At 33.8% G+C, this 19,645-nt stretch overlaps 1 protein-coding gene across 1 annotated transcript in view; it reads right to left on the bottom strand.

Annotated features, from left to right (window-relative positions):
- Nucleotides 1-3,216: 3,216 nt before the first annotated feature.
- Nucleotides 3,217-19,645, bottom strand: part of LOC103778765 (leucine-rich repeat and IQ domain-containing protein 1-like) — a gene marked incomplete at its 5' end in the record, with an annotated part of 91,181 nt that continues 74,752 nt past the window's right edge. The window contains 2 exons of the mRNA XM_008946377.1: nt 3,217-3,356; nt 18,268-18,388. Of these exons, the coding sequence (XP_008944625.1) occupies nt 3,217-3,356; nt 18,268-18,388 (261 nt within the window). The remainder of the gene's footprint in view (nt 3,357-18,267; nt 18,389-19,645) is intronic.

The raw sequence follows: 19,645 nt of genomic DNA, 5'->3' as shown, positions 1-19,645 counted from the left end.
CTTAACATCCAAGTAGGAAAACCTGCCCATTATTTAGTGCGAAATTTTTCTTCACAGTGTTTTGTCATTCATATGGGGTGTATCTGAGTACCATTAATATCTTGTTCTCATTCAGAATATGCATTTTTTGGAGCATTTTTTTTCCTGTTGCAGCAGGCAAAGATGGTCCTAATGCCACCAGTCAAATGAATGGAGGGTTTAAAGAACTACTGTGCAGACCTTCAAGTAAGTTGCACAGGAAAAGACACTCCAAGGATCCATTCAGAAGAGCTCTCAGAAAGCTTTTCAGTTTGGTTTGGGGAATGACACTCATCAAAGGATCAACGCATAAATGAGCCTTGGTTGTTTCATTCCTAATCTTGAATGAATGCTTTTCTACATTTCTGAGGCTGAGCTTCATATATCTAAGGAAGATTTCTTAAAGAGCATATTCACAGGAAGTTCCTCCTCCTTCATGTTAAAGGATCTTCATCAAACATAAGAAAGTGCCAAGTCAACGATGCTAGTGAGCCAGGAGTAGGTCTCCGGCACCACAAAGGCAGTAGAGCATCTAGAAACATGCAGCTTTGGAGATTTGTAGTGCAGGTTTTGCTGGGCTGTCACTGTGACTTACAGCCACTCCAACACCAGAACAGATGCCAGAGAAACTTCCTTTTAAGAATGTGTTCTTGTCCTAAATAGGAATTGCTGTACTAGGGCGTAAGGGTGGAAGGGAGAAAGAAAAGAAGGAAAAAGAAAAAATAAAAAGAAAATGAAAAAGAAAACAGGAAGGAAAGGAAAACTCAGGAAATATACAAAAGAAGCATGAAACAGCTTTCTGCTGTGCAGAATAGGACTTGAAAAATTAATATCATAAATAAGTCACCATGTGACATCACCATGTCACCATTACCTCTGACCTTACCTATTATTAGATGAGACTGTGAAGAGCAGGCATTTGCCCAGATTTAAGGCTGCTTTACCTTATTCCTGAAAGGAATAAAGCTCTTCCTGTTAGCTTGAACAGAAGTTGAGCCTTGCATGTTTATCCATATTTGACCAGACACACATTACTTTCAGCACCGCAATTCTTACAAAAATGTGCTGGTTACAATAATAAGACACCATCCTATTACACATTGCAACGTTATGCAATGAAAACTAATAAATTTTGGCATACTTTATAACTTAATTACTGTTGGGTATGCTACTTAACCTCTGCATGATGATCTCTACTTACAGAACAGCAGACTGAGCATGTTATGAACCTGAAAAGGCATGTCAGTCAGTGAATATTGTCACTCCAATTTGTAATTTAGTAAATTGTATGTTAAAACCCTACTATTTTCTCTTTGCAAAATAAAATGACTTTAAAAATGTTGCCAAAACCATTTTTCTTTGGCTTGGAGGTATTTCGTATTCATAAACACCAAGAAAGCAAAAGAGATCTTTTTCAGATATATATACAGAATAGAGGTATTTACAGCTGTGATGATGTGCAGTATGCTATGGACATTCTAGACAAACAGAGGGAATAATCTGCAAGAAGCATTAAGCTATGAATTGCTTGATTTTGCATTTTGGTCTCCAGTTAACACCCTAACAGTGGTGTATCCATTTACTGACCATACTGCCACCTGATAGTGGCAGACATTTTGAAATAACAAAGTTTTCCATACAAAACATATTCTTTATGATACAACTGAAATCACAGACAGACCCTCCTGTCTTTGGGGGTGACATAAAAGTCATTATATAGCAGATCTGGAAGTTCAGTTTAACACTTAACAACATACGTTGGGAAACTAACTAGACAACTTAAGTATCTAATATTTTATTCCTTGCTGGCAACCACAGCATTTCTACAGTCAGGCCAAGAAACCTTCACAGATCATCTTTCCTCAAAAAAGTAGAGAAATCTTTTCTGAAGTAAGCTGCACTGACTTTTGAGAAGGAAAACAATAATAAAAAAACAGCATGTCAATTCAAATGAGCAAGGTTATTTACCGGAGGTTTTCAAATAGATCTTTTAATTTGAAAATGAATGCAAGTGTTCACAAAAATGGAGATAACTGCTTTCAATACGTTGTCATACTTGTATGTTAGCATAAGAAACACCTCACAAAACAATGTCATATGTAATTTAAGTATATGTTAAAAACAGCCACAATGTAAGAATTTATGTTCTCTACTGACTGAAGTTTCAAGCCCCATTGCCCTCCCCACCTCTCTCTCAGTTTGTAGGTTGTTGAGGCTTCACAATATTGGACACATATAAATAAGGAAATACCAAAGACAGACTTCTCTATATCAAATTAGCATCTTCTGCCCTCAAAGTGGAAAACATTAATGTTAGGCTTTGAACATTTTCTGTGGTGTATGTCAATGGACAAAGCATTCACTACAATTAATGAATCAGATGCCCGTGAATAGTTGAAATTGTACTTATTTCTTCTTTCCCGACATATCCTTGCGCTATAAAACACAAGGGGCCGAAGGAGTCTGGATAGATGAATAATTAAAATTGCATTAACAGTGTCATGTAGATGTAATGTTACATTACTCCAGAACAAAATGAGAACTTAGTAAGTTTATTATTTTTTTAATCTTCTAGGAAATAGTAGAAGTTTTTGAAAGTATAAAAACAGAACAGGTTTCTTATCATATTATGACCACAATTTAGGATGAAAGTTGTAGAGGGCTTACACTACTAACAAAAGCTAAGTGCATCTCACCATTTGTAGGTTGCTGAGAAATTTTGCTGATTCAGTACACTATTCTAAACCAGTCTCTCTAAGAATGACATTGCTGGCTGTTATAGCTCACAGCACAGTTTACAAGCATGTATTTCATTTGAGAATATGAGAATGCAGTGTTTCGATATGTGACATACATCACATGAGCATGAACTGCTGTTACATTTGCAGATCACAACGAGTTCTTACAAGCAAGCCTAAATTTGTTAACTGTACAACAATCTTTGTAGAGTTGATCGGTTCTGCATTCTATACAACACGAACATATAAGCAATTGAAAACACAAACTATGATAACTTACTGACAGGTATAAAATACTTTGACCAGAAAACCCCACCCCAAACCACTGTAACCATGTATAATAAAGTAAGTCAAATGTAGTTAACTGAAAATTTTTATATTGATAATAAGCGAGTATCCAAAAATTTACATTCACAGGCTTAAAAAGAAACAGCTCTCCATATTTGTTTATGTCAACTATTCAGCTAATGTTATTATGCTTTTGCCTTTTTTTGCCTGCTCCCCATCCTCCGCTGAGCTGTACTGGATGGTCTCGAAATGATATCCGTTCTTTATGAGATGGACCCAAACATGATTTTTCTGGAGCAGATATATTCTTTTCTAAAAAATAAACAGACATGTGAAATTAAAACCCAACCAACTAAACCCCCTTAAATTTCATTGCATCGTATTCTTTGAAAGATAATAATACACATTAATGTCTAATCCAACAGCACACAATTTTTATAATCATGTATTGCTTGCTGTTTTAAAAGTAATACAAGTATTTCCACAAAATAGTACTTTTAAAAAAACGAAACTCCTTATCCAAATAGACAGTAAAATTACTATACCATATTATCATATTGTTAAAAATGCCATTATCTGTCCATTTTGAACATATTTTAAATATAGAGTTATGCAATGCTTTTGACACAGAAACTAGTAATGCCAACCATCCTTTAAGTGGATAGAGAACTAATTCAGAAGATACATCTTGAGTAACATGTTATTGTTGTACTATATTAGACTAATAAGAGATTTTTTTTTATTTTTTATTTTTTTTTTAAATTTAAAGGCCAGGAATACTTAATCTGCTATATTGAATGGTGCTACAGCAAACTGAAGTACATACAGAAATGTATGAAATAATCACTCTCATTGTCATCCATACAAACACTTGAGCAATTTAGACAATACTTCCTACAAAATACTTAAGACAATTACTTAAATAAAATAATGGTTAAATCTGACCCAAGGTATCATATTTATTTTACATAAACCAACACTTTACAGATGGAAATATCTTTCTTAGACATCTGTAAGGAAGAAAGCATCTGTGGAAGAACAGAACAAAGCTTAAATCATATGACCGTATAGAAGTCTAGCTACTAATATAAACAACAGAGGTATAAATTTCAAACAGTCAGAACTTCTTTGTTTCCTCATGGATCCTTTCCTGCAGTCTGCAAGATCTAAATGTCAGGAGCTTTTCCTGGCCTACTATTCCTCTTTTTATGACGTTTTTAAATTATTGCATATGTATCTTAGTGAATAATTGTTTTTTCTTCTTAAAATATATAACTTACTCTAGGTCAATCTGATAGAGGTTTAAAATACTAAAGTCTTGGCTTTACAGGATACGCAGTTTCCTTGCCTTTTGGAGCCTTTTATTTAGCACCTCAAATAGTGGTAGATATCTCTAGTGGAGAAAGGCTTTTGTTAAAGAGCAAAGAATAAAGTTATTTAATCAAGTAGTAATCTTTCTGTTAATTCTTTTGACCGGGATCTATAATATATTCACCGAAGGCTGAAACCCTCAAATTAGTAAATTAAGTGGTTAATTAGTGAAACTTCAAAATAAATCCAAGATGGCAACAATATTTTAAAAATTGCATCCCTTCTTTAATTTAAAAAGATGTTTTCTGAATTTGAAAACATTAAACAACAAATAATTAAGACTGGAATATATTCTTTGTTAAAAATAAACATAAAAGGGAAATAGTTATTGCATGTTTAGACTGCCAGAGAAGTTTAAGTCCAATTTATGCTTGAGACTAACTTTCCTATACACCTATCCATCTTTACGGCTGTATCAGTGATAAAGGTAAACTAGACATACCACTTATTTATTTCTATATTTTGACAAAATGAATATTTTTTATTACATTATTTTTAAAACAGAATGAATGCAAATGCCAGAACAAAACCATCAATAATACTTTTGAAAATTAGTTTAAAAGTAAGAGAGTCAATGTACCAGAAGAGGAAGCCAAGCACATCTTAACTGCCTAACCCGGATTATTTCTGAACTAACAACCTCCTTGTTTATGAATCTGTCTGTACTGCTAAATATTATTTTCACGATGGACTTCAGAAATCTGTAAATGTAGATTTTCTGGCTTTCCACTTATAACTAGATGTAATTAATCAGAAGGAATACATTGCCTTTACATTGCTGTGAAATGTTAATTATTATTCCATAAAAAAAACTCCAAAGACTTGATGTAATTTGCTACCAGAAACTTGTGAAAAGTATTAATAAATTACTAATATGTTCTTTTATTTTGGCAGCATAACAGCTGTATTTGTCATAGTATGAACTGTGCTGTCAAAACTTCAGAGTCAAAAGTTCAAAAAATTCATTTTTTTAAATTGTAACTGATCTATGCATTGTTTAGAGGGTAGTGCAGTCAATTATTTTGTAAAATGTGATAACTTATTAAATTTGAGTGCATATAAGTTGTCTGAAAAATTATTGAGTTCGATGTCTGTGAGAATCATAGCTCAGGATTTGTAGCCCCTCAGTAACAGTGGAGGGTAGCTTCCTCAGCCTGAATGCATTGTCACAAAATCCCAGAGACTCTAAAGCTGTAAACTCTTGGCTCCCTTGAATACAGACTTAACAAATCAGAGGTTATCCCAAAGTCTGATGGTCACAATTTTTTTTTTTTTCTTTATCTAGCCTGAAGTGCTAGCTAGATTTTCTCAAGTCTGCTTTCAACTTTACAGTAGTGACCTAGACAAACCAAATCAAAGTGTAGATGACTCTGTGTTATTTCTTTCCATCCTTCACACAGTTCTCAGCACTTTCAGCCAAATCAAATAAATCCATTGTAGGGAATGATCAACTAATTTAGAGTGAAAGAGCAACAAGATAGGTTTGTTGTAGAACACTGTAAATCACTGCCTTTTTATTTTGCATCTTTCTATCTTTGAAGTTTGGATACTTATGCTTGCTCTTCTGAAGGCGCTTTCCTTGTACGTACCAAGAGATGGGTATTATTGTCAGCATTGCTGTTCCAGTTATCCATCTAACTGGAGTGAAAAAAGAGAGAACTGGCATGGAAAGCCAACAGCCTATTCCCTGAAGAAGAATTCTCAGGCACAGATATGTGTCAGACCAGCATAAAAGTAAAGTGAAGTTTGTTTACACCTATTCACATTATACCTAATTTTCAAACTTTATACTTACAGATTGTTAGTGGATTAAATGTTAATTTTGGTTGAAAAAGAGCAAAAGTGACGCAAGAAAGTGTCATAGACCAAAGAAACACCTCATTTATAATGAAGGTACTATTCAACAATGAGAAATATTTTTATTGCAGTTTTTTCCCCTACAGTTTAATGCAAGAACAAACAGAAAGAAAAACTAAAATATAGGAATAGAATTTATTGCAAATATAGGACTTACCTGATATATCACACATGTGCCCACAAATTACTACGCTTATTTTTAATTCATGTCTTTTGCTATTTCAGTGAAAATCTAGGCATGAAAACTTGTGGTGAACTAAGAGTAGCTTTGTACCTAAGTATAAAGTAAGCATCTAGGTAGAGTCTTGCAAGAAATAAAATTATTACATGTAAGTTAAAACTAAACTGCAGTTATCTTATTGCCAATATATGTGTCTACAACAGGTTTTCTGATTCTACATTATTCAAACAGGTAATTTTTTCCTACAGAAATATTCAATAAGGACAGTTTCATTAACATATGGTTAGAACTTTGTGTAGATTAAGGGGATGAGTGAAGATGAGAGCATCTGCTAAGGGATGAGACTGCCACTTTGAATTAAGAGACTGAATCTAGAAACATTCCTTCAAAATACACTCTTGTTTCTAAAAAAAAACACCCAACACCCTTCAGACCCCCAAACAAAAAATATTCAAATGAATGGATAACTGAATCATTAGTATATTTGTTTTGCTCTATTTGCTGTCTTTACTTATTTTGTTTTAGTTCTCCTTGGACATAGATACATTTTTATCTGCTCAGGGGAAGTTCTGCAATTTTTACTGCTTTATAAGAATTTCTTTTACTTTAAGAAAAGGGAATAAAATTGTAAAAAGTGGGAAGGATAATGAGCTCAATGTACAGAAAAATACAGCAGTTATTCACCAAAAAATCAATGCTTGATAGCCAATGAAAAAATTTTGCATTTTATAAAATGCTCTACCAAGCATACACCTGAAGTGCTACAAGCTCAGATATAAAGGAATTATTAAAATATTTAAAATCTCCCTGAGATCCTTTAACTGTTCTTCAGGTTGTACTTTATTTGAAAGTTTTAATTTACACCTCAATATAATTTTTGAGAGAGCTTATATCTTTCTCTAACAGCATTACTAGTGATGTGAACAGTTTTTAAAGCAACCTTGCATTTGCAATACCTCAATTTTCCCCTAAACTGCAATGTGTCTTGCAAATGAACACTTCGCATATTAGTGTATGTGAGTGAATAAAATCACTATTATCAGAATGTTTTGACTGATAAAATAAAAGGTGACACAGTCGTGTTTTGTTACAGAGGTCTGTCAGGCATATATTTCATTAATATGGCTCCATACACACATAGGTATTCACAAGTGTATTTGTGATTTATGAACAACTGTAAGCATGATCGTAATACTTTTTTTTTCATGTTATTCTCCATGAGTGTATTTGTAGCAGGCCTTACCCAAAGGCAACAATAGAAAGATTCACATTGTTTCAAGATATAAGTATCTTTACTAAATAAAACAATTACATTTGTTTTACTCTATAAATTATTAGTATTTTTGACAACAACAACGATAATGATAATTTTTACCACTACTGATATATAGAACCTGGCAAGTGTATTACATATAATTTAGCACGATGTACATAAACAGTTATTATAATACCCACTCATATGGGAACAAAGTCTTAGCCAAGAAAAGCAATTTAATTTCTCCTATCCCAAACTAGGCTTTGGAAGACAGGCTGCAGCAGTTATTTACTGTACTTTCATTTAGTTGTAATATTTGACTATCTGAAGCTCCAGTATAGTCTGAGAGATTTTTAGGTGTCTGTATATATCAAATAATTTCTTTTGAGTATGTGCTGAAAGCTTGTTTTGGGTTAAGTTCACATGCTTCTATTTCTAAGCAGTCACTTTTCTGTTGTTTAATCTGTTTTCTGCTATTGATTTGTTCTGGTCTTTTTGGTTAAAGAGTGGGTCTTTTAACAAATGTCAAGGTTTACATATCCTCTGTTTTGATAAGTAATGCAATATGTAAAATGCTTTGAATGAAATTCTTGGTGTCCAAGAAGAAAAGCTTTGTTAAACAGGTTATGATAGAAATTTTATGATGTATAGTAGACGTCATAGGGCATTTATAGATCCACCTAACATTGCATGTCTGGAGATATAATTTATTTCAAAGTCCTTTACCATATTGTATTACTTAACAGCAAATACAGCATAAGAAGGCATGGAGAAAAACGTCAACATTTTAATGAAAGTGACCAGAACGAATCCTTAGCAGCAAAGCGTTTACATCAATTTAAACTCTGGAAAGAAGCTAGGTTCAGCAGGTCTGTGAAAAAGGTAAATGTTACAGTCTCAGAAAAGTTACTTTTACAAAATATTGCATATGGCTATATTGAAGTTGGATCAAAAATGTTTTTTTAGTTGCATTGTTTACATCAAAACAAAAATATATTTATAGTATTTCAATTTTACATTTAATTTTTGTATTTCACACTTATATTTGAACATCACTGAAAAGCCTCAGGAGTATCTTGTATGAAGTCCCAAATAATATATGAAGCTATACCTCCTTTCCATATGGAGGTTTGAAAATAAAACATACTCATGATTAATTTATTTTTGTTTTTAAACAACTGATTAATTTTGTCTGTAGCTTGACTTCAAATTGTTAGGACTAGAGACTAATATTAAAATTTTGTAGAAACAATGAACTTAAATGTCTTTGTTTATTAAACACTGATGCTGTTCTAAACAGATCTGGCTGACAATTACATATCTGAATAACTCGAACACTAAAACATGACTCAGTCATATGAAAGAATTCAGATGGGTATTTACAATAATATTATAAATATTTATTAATTGCCATTCTACATACTTAAAATAAACAACATAATAAATATAATGCTCCAATATGTTCCTGTAAAGTTATATTTCTGATAATACAACAAATTATACTTTTTTAAAAAATGTGTGGTTTTTTATATTAATATTTATTACTAAATGTAGAATACCAACGAATAAGTTTTATATTTATTATTGTATTCTATTAAATTTGTTATCATTGATATCATATGAATTGTGCATCATGAACTATGTGTGTGTATTACATCATGAACTGTGTATTATGCCAAATGTCATACTATTGATTAAATAATAAGGCTTCCAAATCTAATTATTTATACCTCACATTTCTTGTCTGTAGACATCTAACATGATCAGCAAACTGAGTTTTCTGTTGTGATTTTTTTTTCTTTTCTAGAACAGCCAGATTCTCTTCATTTTATGAACAAAATGAAGTCTTACAAATAGGACTTTTAGCACCATTGGTTACTAAAACCAATTTTTGATATTCAGATATTTGTTTTGGTTCTCATATCCTTATCTATTTCCCCAATTTTGACCATTTAGGATGAAATTTTACATACTGAGTTTCTGCCTTGGGCTGAAGTTTTCTGAAAGGTCAGTCACTTTTAGGAAAATATGTGAAATATTTATGTTGCCCTTTGCAGAAGGGACTTGAAGTCCACCAAGTAACAGAGCCATTGTTTCAGCATCTGTCCAAATTTGGATCAAATTACAAACTGAAGTTTCTACATAATCAGAGAAGTTCCTTATTTTTTGGGCTATATTCTCTAAAATAGCAGTCAGTATGAAGATGTGCTTTACCATGACGTTACACAGAGCTAAGCAAGACTATTGCTAAAAATAGTGCTGAAGATCACGCTAGGTGTGGGAACTTAAGAGCCTGCTTGTTATATGCTCTCTGTGGCAGGTGGACCCTAGCTACAGGAACCATGGACAGGCTATGAAACAAAGATCTTATAGGAAGGAGACTGAGAGAAGGGGCAGAGGGCTGGAATTAAAACCTGAGACATAAATCAGATTGACTTGGAGTTAGGGTGAGAGGAACTAAAGCTAACTTGGAAAACAACACCCTGACACAGCTGGCACAAGACACTAGAATAACTTCACAAATAGACTGACAATGAGAGCAGAAAGAAAATGTAGGGAAGAAGAAAGTTGTGAATTGGGAAAGGGGAACTGAGTAAGAATAAAGACGGATTAAGGGGCACTATACGGGCTTTAGCTCTCAGACCTTACATAATTAAAAGAAGTGAAAATGCAGGTGATGATAAGAAAGGATATGGAGAATAAGTACATTAAGACTATGGATTCAAGATCTGCCTAAATAGTACACTAAATCAGGCCAAATTTAGAAGAGATTTAAATTAGGAGGTAATGACTCTGGAGAATACTGGCAAAGAATATCTGGATACAGAAGGGAATAGAGAAAGAAAGGAAAAGGTAATCAGAGAAGGACCTGTGGAAAGATCTTCAATGGTGACTGTGGAAAGGAAGCCTAAATGTGGATGTGAGAGGACATTTATGCTGGAATAAGAAGCTGGAGGAGCAGAAACAAGAATTGTTCATAGTAAACAAAAGTATTACAGAACACAAGTGCAAAGAAGTCAGCAATGAAAAAAGAGACAAATTAGAAGCTAAAAAAAAGGCAGGAAAGATTGTCTTGGATAAAAAAAATCTCTCTTTGCCACCTAATGTGACAGCTCTGTAGTAGCCCAACATTCATTACTGGGTCTTTCTGTGCACTGACTTGACAAATATATTTGAAGCTACTTGACAAATATTCCACAGCAAAGGAAATCTAAAGTAGTTATTCACCTATATCATACGACAGAAATCCTTGTAGTGGGTTTACTGGTTCCAAGGTTCCAGGTGGGTATCTAAGTTATGTGTAAGTCAATGTCTCACAATGGATTTTCTCTTTTTTTAAAATCTAGTTTCCCTTTCACTCCCATCAAATGACCCCAAGCCCTGCTAAAAGGCTACCGGGATGTAATATTCAGCAATTAAAATTTAGGAAATGGCACTATGTATCTCTTATACATAGTTCTTGAATTATTTTCATAACTTAAAACACTGATGATTAAATCACATGAAACAATGTCTCATTTTTCTCCCTAGCCAGCTAAATTTAATGAAAGCAAGTTCTAAGTGTCTTTTAAAATCTGCATTTAGGTAATTTTAAAAATATGTAACCTCCAAGTGAATTAACCAGGACCTGTAAATTATCGTTCTGTAATCTCTTCAAGAAAATTAGGTATCTGTTGTTTGACAGTTAACCAGTACATAGAAAAGTATATGTGCATCTCCATAATAATTTAAAATGGTTAAGAAAGCAGTATTTTTGATTTCTAACAAGCATAAAAAAATTTCTGATCCTGCAGAATATGTTAAATTTACATGCATGAATATTCTCATTATGCAAAATTATATACAAGTACTTTCCTGGTCCAGATTTTCTTCTTAATCACATCCATGACAAGCCAAATTTGTAAAACACTTGGTCATAGAAATCAGTGGAATTACACCCAGGCCTACTGAGAATTAGCCCTCTGTTATCACGATTCTTACCACAGTCACCTCAGCAAGACTGCCAGCGACATCAAGCTGTGTGGTGTGGCTGACACACTGGAGGGATGGGGCGACATCCAGAGGGACCTTGAGGTGGGCCTCAAGTAAGGCCAAGTGCACATGGGTGGAGACAATCCCAAGCACAAATACAGGCTGGACAAAGACTAGATTGAGAGAAGCCCTGTGAGGAAGGACTTGGGGGTATTAGTGGATGGAAAACTGCATATGAGCCAGCAATGTGCACTCGCAGTGCAGAAAGCCAATGCATCCTGGGCTGCACCAGGAGAAGTGTGGTTAGTGGGTTGAGGGAGGTGATTCTCCTCCTTTACACCATGCTTGTGAGACCAGCCTGGAGTACTGTGTTCAGCTCTGGGGCTCCTAGAATAAGAAAGACAGGAAGCTGTGGGAGCAGGTTCAGAGGAATGCCATGAAGATGATCAAGTGGATGGAACATCTCCCCTGTGAGGACAGACTAAGGCAGTTGGGGTTGTTAAACCTAGAGAAGAGAAGGTTCCTGGGAGACCTTATAGCAGCCTTTCAGTACTTCAAGGGGGCCTAGAGGACGGATGAGGAGGGACTCATCAGCGAGTACAGTCATAGGAGAAGGGGGACGCCCCTTCCCTTTTCTAACAGTTAAACATAATGAGGCCTTTCTTCAGCAGATACTAAACATTATGCAAGGATGGTATATATAATGACTATTATTTCTGCAGATAGGAAAATTGATGTATATAGATTCAAAATTATATTCCTAATGTCAACTAACAGGCTAGTGACAGAACTGGAAAAAGCTGGAACTGTTGCATCTGTAATCTCATTTCTCTCATGAGAGAAAGAATAATTTCTCTCATGTGGATAAAATGTATCCTAGCAGCACCATACCCAGAAAAGCAGGTTTTAGCATCTAAGTCTGCATATGAACAAATTCCATTGTGCTGTGTATCTTCACAGATAAGGGCATCAAGTAAAGTTCAGCATACTGAAGTATGTTTAAAATTTAATGAAAAGTACAGTACTGATTTATTAATTATAATACAGTGCCTTTTCTCCTTGGTTATTTAAAATAAACCGTCAATGTCAGATGAAAAGCTTGGATGTGGCACAACATTATGATCTTTATCTACCTGCACCGTCAGTTTGTGGGATATGAGCAAGCCCTTGTTTGGAAGTCATTAAAGAATTTGGAATTCATACAGTGTTGTGCCACTGCTAAAATGTCCCATCTCTGCACAGCTTTTTGCCTTGGTACCATTCTATTCTAAGGGTTTCCAGGTTAGAGGCTATATTGCATTCTTTCAGCATATAATATAGATTTAGCTAATTTCCAACGGTTTTCCTGTGACCATTTATATATATGCTATGCATTAATGTACAGTGGATTGACAGCTCTTTTTCTGAGGCATATTTTGTATTTTGGTAAGATGTACAGACATATTTGTGTGGAAAAAAACATTATACTGAAAGGGTGTTCAAAGCAACATTCATGCTTTTCTACTAGGTATCAAAACCTAGTAAATGTTCTCTCATCCCTTATCTCTCCCTCATCCATTATATGTCTTCATCTTCTACGCATGAAAATAGGAAAAGTATGGGATTCTCACTCTCTTTTATTGGGCAAAATGCTTGCCCACTAACATTTATATGGTCATATAATCCCATAGTTTACAGAAGAGACAGTTTTATTCTTAAAATTCTGATAGCAGTTGTGATTTCTAAGGTAAATTTGGTTCAGCATTTTGTTGATGATAGTAAGCAATTTGTCCTGTAAATATACTTCATAAATTTACAGCATTTCTACACATTTCTAAAGAGAAAGCATAAATTCTACTACTATCTTCTAGGAATTCTACTAAGCAGGCAAATGCTGAGAAATTGAAAGGATTACTAAAAATGTAGCTCCATATTTGATGCCATGCTTCTAAGATGTTTCTTAGTCAGTTTCTATAACATGGCAAACTTCTAATACAGACTATATAAGCAAACAAAAGAAAAAAAAAAAAGAAAAAGAAAGAAGGAAAGCAAAAAAAGACCACCAGAAACTCCTCAGTATAATATGAGGAAAGGCAAGAAGACAGAGTTTAAAACTGAGATGTTTACTGCACACAGAGAGTTTACAAATCCTAAATGAAAGACAGCAGTTATGGAACTAGAATATATAGACAATACTAACATTAAGGAGAAAGGAGCAGGAAAGCAGGAATTTTTTAAAGAAGTGAAGCTGTACAGTACACTGCTTAAAATAAAGTTGAAGACTTTCTAAAGATTCTCATTATCAAAGAAAGGAAAGCAAAAAAAAATCAAGAGGGGGATTCTGTCATGAGGAAAAAGAATTAAGAGAAAGATACAAAAAGGAAAGTGAAATAAAAGTTGCGTGGTTTTGTTTTGTTGTTTGTTTTTTTTTTTTTCCCCTTTGTGTTTGAAGTGTTTCACACTAGTAGTAAAGTCATTTTTAAATGTCATTAATCTAACTTAACTGACTAAGAGAATGGCAAAGTTTGAATTTTTCTGAGAAACAAAACTGATAAAAGTTTGGTAGTGGAGACAGTATTTAAGGGCTGTTTTTTGAACTAGGCATGATTAAAGGATGACAAGACACAGGTCCAAATTTTTTTTTTTTTTTTCCTGGAAAGCAGTGTTTTACTGATATCAGAGGCTCCCTGACAGACTAGAACTCTAGGAAGAGAAGAATTAATAATTCTAGGCAGTATTTTAAATTACAATTAGAGGCACAGGTTCCATTGCATACCACTTTCAAATTCTGGTGCTTCTAGAAATCCATATCAAAAGATTCACAAGAAGTACAAAGAAAATTAAGTTTAAGATTTGCGGAGTAAAGAAAACCACAAAATTGTGATGCCAGGTAGACAATGTAAATATATAAGAGGCTCATCTAAACGACCAACATTTGTTGTCCAGAGCTAGATTAGGATGATAGAATGGAACTGACAATTGTCATAGACTACTCACAAATTTCAGCATAAAAAAACCCCATCTTGTCTAGCTAGGTACAAAAAAAAACCAAAAAAAAAAAACAACTTCTAATTCTTGCAAAATATTTCTATGGACATCTTGTTGCAACTTAGTGCTGACTACACTACCAGTGTTCAGGAAGACATTAAAAAATATAACCAGTAATCCACACCAATATTTATAGAGTTAATAAAAATACCAATGAGTATAGGACTTGCACTTGAATACTGTATTAACTCTCTAAGATACTAACCACCATGGCTCATGTATGCGTATTAAAGAGAAATTACACATCAGGAAAAAAACTTTTTTTCTGTCTTTTTTTTACAAAAGCAAGGTAAGTTTATGAGAAACTGAAAGGCAGAAAATATAATCAGCAAAAGGTCATTATAATGCACCTATATTTGCAATTTACTGGCACTAGGTGCCACAAAGAGTAACATCTTAGCAGCAGTCAGACAAGAAAGGATAAAAAAAAACTACCTCAAGAAGTAGAAAGGAAAAATTAGTTACGAAGGAACATATGAAGTAACTGTGATTACTGGAAGGATTATAAAGTAGTATGTTTGCAACCATAATCTACTGGCCATCAATAGAGGCAAGGTCCTAAATTAGAAAGATAACTAATTGGTCATGGAACCACATAAATACTTTAAGTACAAAAGCACTTTCCTTAAACCGGGATATACTATGTCCACAGCATTTATTCCTTAATCAGTTTTGTTTTGTCAAGGAACAGGATTACATTAGTTTAGGATTAAACTACCCCATTCAGCTTTTTCAGGGAAAAAAAAAAAAAGTAGATTTGGGTGATGGGTGATAATAACCTGCAAACCTTTTAATAAGGAATCCTAAGAACCTACCTTTGGAAAATAAGATCTACAGAATTTTCATCAAAGTTGTGCAGTTCCCTAAAATTTTTTCTGAAAATTTTGACTTATTTAAAAAAAAAACACAACAAAAACAAACTAATCTCTGAATTCAAGGATAATAACTTTGAAGCATCATATGTTTTATCTTTACAAATATATGATGAATCATTTGCAGTCATGTCCCTGTAGTATATACAATGCATTTTATTTTAGTATCATATATATTTGAGGGCTTTTTGAGTAAACGTACCAAAAAAAATCATGTAACCTGCATTTTTTGACCTCACTTTTCAGCCTGGAGGATCTTAACAATTTATTGATGCAATCACTGAATTACAAACTATATATAAGAAACATATGATACCCTCAACTAGTATCTCTGATATATATATATATACACACTAATACCTCAGCTGTATGGCACAGTTAGCCAAAGTGATCCTACTAATAATCTAGAAGTATTCTGAGAAACAGGATTATGGAAGTTGCAAAGTGAATTTAGCAGTGTTTTATTAATTAAAGCTTGTCAAACCACTGAGGATGAATTCTCCTGAAAATAAAATAGTCCAAGAACTTGATTTAACATTTTATTCAAGTGGCAGCACCTCTAAGGTCACAGCATCTTTCTAAGCTCTTCTGTAATACAAGCACAGGCTAAGTCAAAAGGAATATACCTACTAAATCACTAAAATATTTTCTAGGCTTCTTCATTAAATATTTCAGAAATAAAACCCAAGAGAGACAGGAAAGTACTTTCAATGAATACATTATGAATGAAGGCAAACTTCCAGTGATCTCAGATTAAGGATACCACAAGGCTAATAATTTACTTTTGATCACTGAAAAGCAACTGTCTTTAGCAAACAATATAATACACGTTTATATACTGAATATAAATTGCACAAAGATGGTAGTAAAATCTAGTTTTAGATGGAATATGCATTATAAATCCATGATGAAAATAATTACACAGACGTAGAAATGTGTATAGAAAGACATAAGACTTGGGCTTTTTTTTCCCTTACTTCCTGGACTACTGAAAGGAGAATGAATATGTCACTGTGCTGTAGAAGATAAGTATTCTGTGAAAATACTCTCATATTTTTTCAGACACTGTAAACTGGTTGTCTCTCACACTTTGACTCTGCCAGCTGACTGCTCTTTCCTGCTCCTTTCCTAGTCTCTTCTTTTTGAAGGCATAATACAATGACACTTTTGTCTTCACAGTTCCAAAGATCCTAACATACGTAAGTTCTCCATGTCTAACTTCATCAAAAGTGCTTATTCTTATTTATTTTTCTGGATGGAGGTATAGTGTAGGTTACAACCTACACAGCAGTTATACACTAATATGACTGCAGTGTACGCTATTTAACTCTATTATTAAAGACACGCGTACATTCTATTTTGAATGTAAGAATATAGTGATAATTTTGCCAGTGACATCACTATCTTAGACTTGTCTCATCCAGATTCAGGGTCTTAGCAGTTAAGAACCTAATTTAATTTAAATGGTGGGGCTTCATCACTAACTAGTGGAGAGAAACAGGAAAACTCAGAACACCATTCATTTCTAAGATGGTAGGCAGAGAGAAAGAATCATATTCTTTCTCCATGGACACAATTAACTTAGACTAGGAGGATAACTTCCATCTATTCTGATTTTAAGACTGTAAGTCAAGTGAATAAGCACAGCCAAATTGTACTAACTGTTATTTTTTGCCTGTGGTGGACTAATACAATGTAAATAAATCTTTATTCCAAAACGTTTACAAAGCATGTCAGAAAAATAGAGATATCAAGTATTTTTAAATTTTTCCTTTAATTTTGTTTTCCACTGAAAGTGAAAAGTCAGTGTATATGAAAACATAATCAAAAAAGCAAATCCAGAAATTACATATAATCTGTGAAATTAGCTGATTTCTATTTTGACATAAAACATTTCAGGAAACTTCACTACTTAAACAGTTTTAGGAATTCCAATAATTTAGTAAAAGTTATTTAATTCTGCTTGTGTTTTCTGCAATGTGCATTTTTGGGGTTTGGAGTTTTATTTATTTGGAAAAGATGTACACAACTTATAAAATACAGCATGTCATATTATTAGAAATATATCAACATTTTCTTCTTTTATATTACACAAAATAAACCATGAAACTTAAAATGCTACCAGTTTATGACTTTCAAGTATTATTTTTTCTTTTTTTTCGATACATAGACTCTTTTGCTAATTTGTATGATGTTAGAGTGGTAAAAATATAATGTTTTAAAAGGAGCCTCTGCTACTGAGCTATGGTAAGTTCAGTGTGATGCATATACTGCAGCATAATTAACATGACATAAATCTGTAGCTTGATTAGGAGATGTGTCCGGGTATTCAGTTCACACAACACGTATTTTTCAAATGTCTTTTGGAAAAAAAAAAAAAGGAAGAGAACATTAAAAAATCCAATCCGTTTTATAATTTACAGAAGTTAAGATCTTTTAAGAACTTGATCATCAGAAGACCTAGCATACATCACAGGGAACTTCCCATTGAAATTACAGGAGGAAAGTTTATTGATATTAATGGCGCAGTTTTTAAACAGAACTGTAGAAAATGTATGAAGAGGTTTTACGTAAGAAAGAAACAGAAACATTATTAGCATATGTTATTAGTGATTCCAAGCATGCTCAGTTCCACCTAGCATTTTACAGTGATCTTTAAAATTGGTATTGAAACAAAACATAACTTACTTGAAGATCTTGCTGAGTATCTGTGTGGCTGCTTATTTTTTTCTCTGTTCTCAGTCAAGGCACTTCCACTGGCCATGGAAACAAGGTCTAAATCCATGTCTTCTCTGCTTACAGGGCTTGCCTGGAAGCAGTGGGAGAGAATGTACACAATCATGAAACAAAATATAACATTTTCTGAATGCAGCTCACATTACCCCAAATAAACAAACAGGATCTGTCAAACAACCTTCTTCAAATGATACCACAATCCTTTATTGTTGCCTAGGCTGAACAAATGCACTATGTCAAAGCATTTTTGTAAATAAGAGCCGATCTTAAAATTGTGGTTTGTGATCCGAGTCAGTGCAACAACAAAAGAAAACATTTTAGTACAGTAATTTTGAAGAAAATCAATCTTGCAGATGGCTGATGAAACCTTAAACAGCTTAAGATCATTTACTGACCAGTCTATAATTTAAGTTATAGTTGAATGTCACAGATGTCATATTGGATTATTTTCTGCAATATTTATGTTTTATCCAGGACACGTATCAGTTCAATCAGTCAAGAGCCCAGTAAGTAATTTAATCTTTTAGGCTTTTGCTAATTAACCATAACCATCAGACAGCATTTTAATTATACTTTAGGTAAGAGTATTATATCAGCTACAAACTTCTAACATCCAGTGGCAGTACATTTTGGCATGAGGCATGTTATCTGCACATAAATATGGCAAAATAGGAATGAAAGTCATACTTCATTTTAGCAATGGATCCTTGTTTTAGTAACATGTAGGGCAAACGTTACAAATACTGACCTAGAAGATAACACACACTTTAACTGGTAGATTGTTAGTTTTGCAGAAATTACTTAATGTTTCCTCAACAAGAACTCCCTTTCCTTGAAATGAGAAGCTATTCAACAGCACAAGCAGTCATCTAATAAAACTGCTGTCTAGATACTGAGGGCCAGTAACGATGATGGGGAAAAATCAGACACCGTGTAAGAGCAATCTACAAAATCCTCACAGTAGAGTCAGTCAGCTCAAAGTACTGAGTGTAAGGACACACTTTTCTAATCTCAGGACCTTCAGAAGTGAGGTCCAGAAAGCAGATTAAGTCATTGCTCTATCTGGGCTGAAAAGCCCCTAATCCTTTCAGAAGCTAGGTGTCTAACTGAGTAGAGTCCATTTCTTATAATAACAAACAAACAACAAGAAATGAAAGACTATGCAAGTGGTTATGTCACCAAACTTTTGCATAATACTGTAATAGCTAGACTGCTCAATCAAGAATCGGGAGACTGGGTCTCAATTCCTCCCTCAGGGGGTCGAAGCCTGCAGCAACCTTCTCCTCAGGAAAAAGCCGTTAGCTATAAAGTTTTAGGCTATTCTGGAGGA

The sequence above is a fragment of the Merops nubicus genome, unplaced genomic scaffold, assembly GCF_000691845.1.
Source record: "Merops nubicus isolate BGI_N331 unplaced genomic scaffold, ASM69184v1 scaffold6448, whole genome shotgun sequence".
Taxonomy (NCBI): Eukaryota; Metazoa; Chordata; class Aves; order Coraciiformes; family Meropidae; genus Merops; species Merops nubicus.
This window is presented reverse-complemented; position numbering and strand designations above follow the sequence as displayed.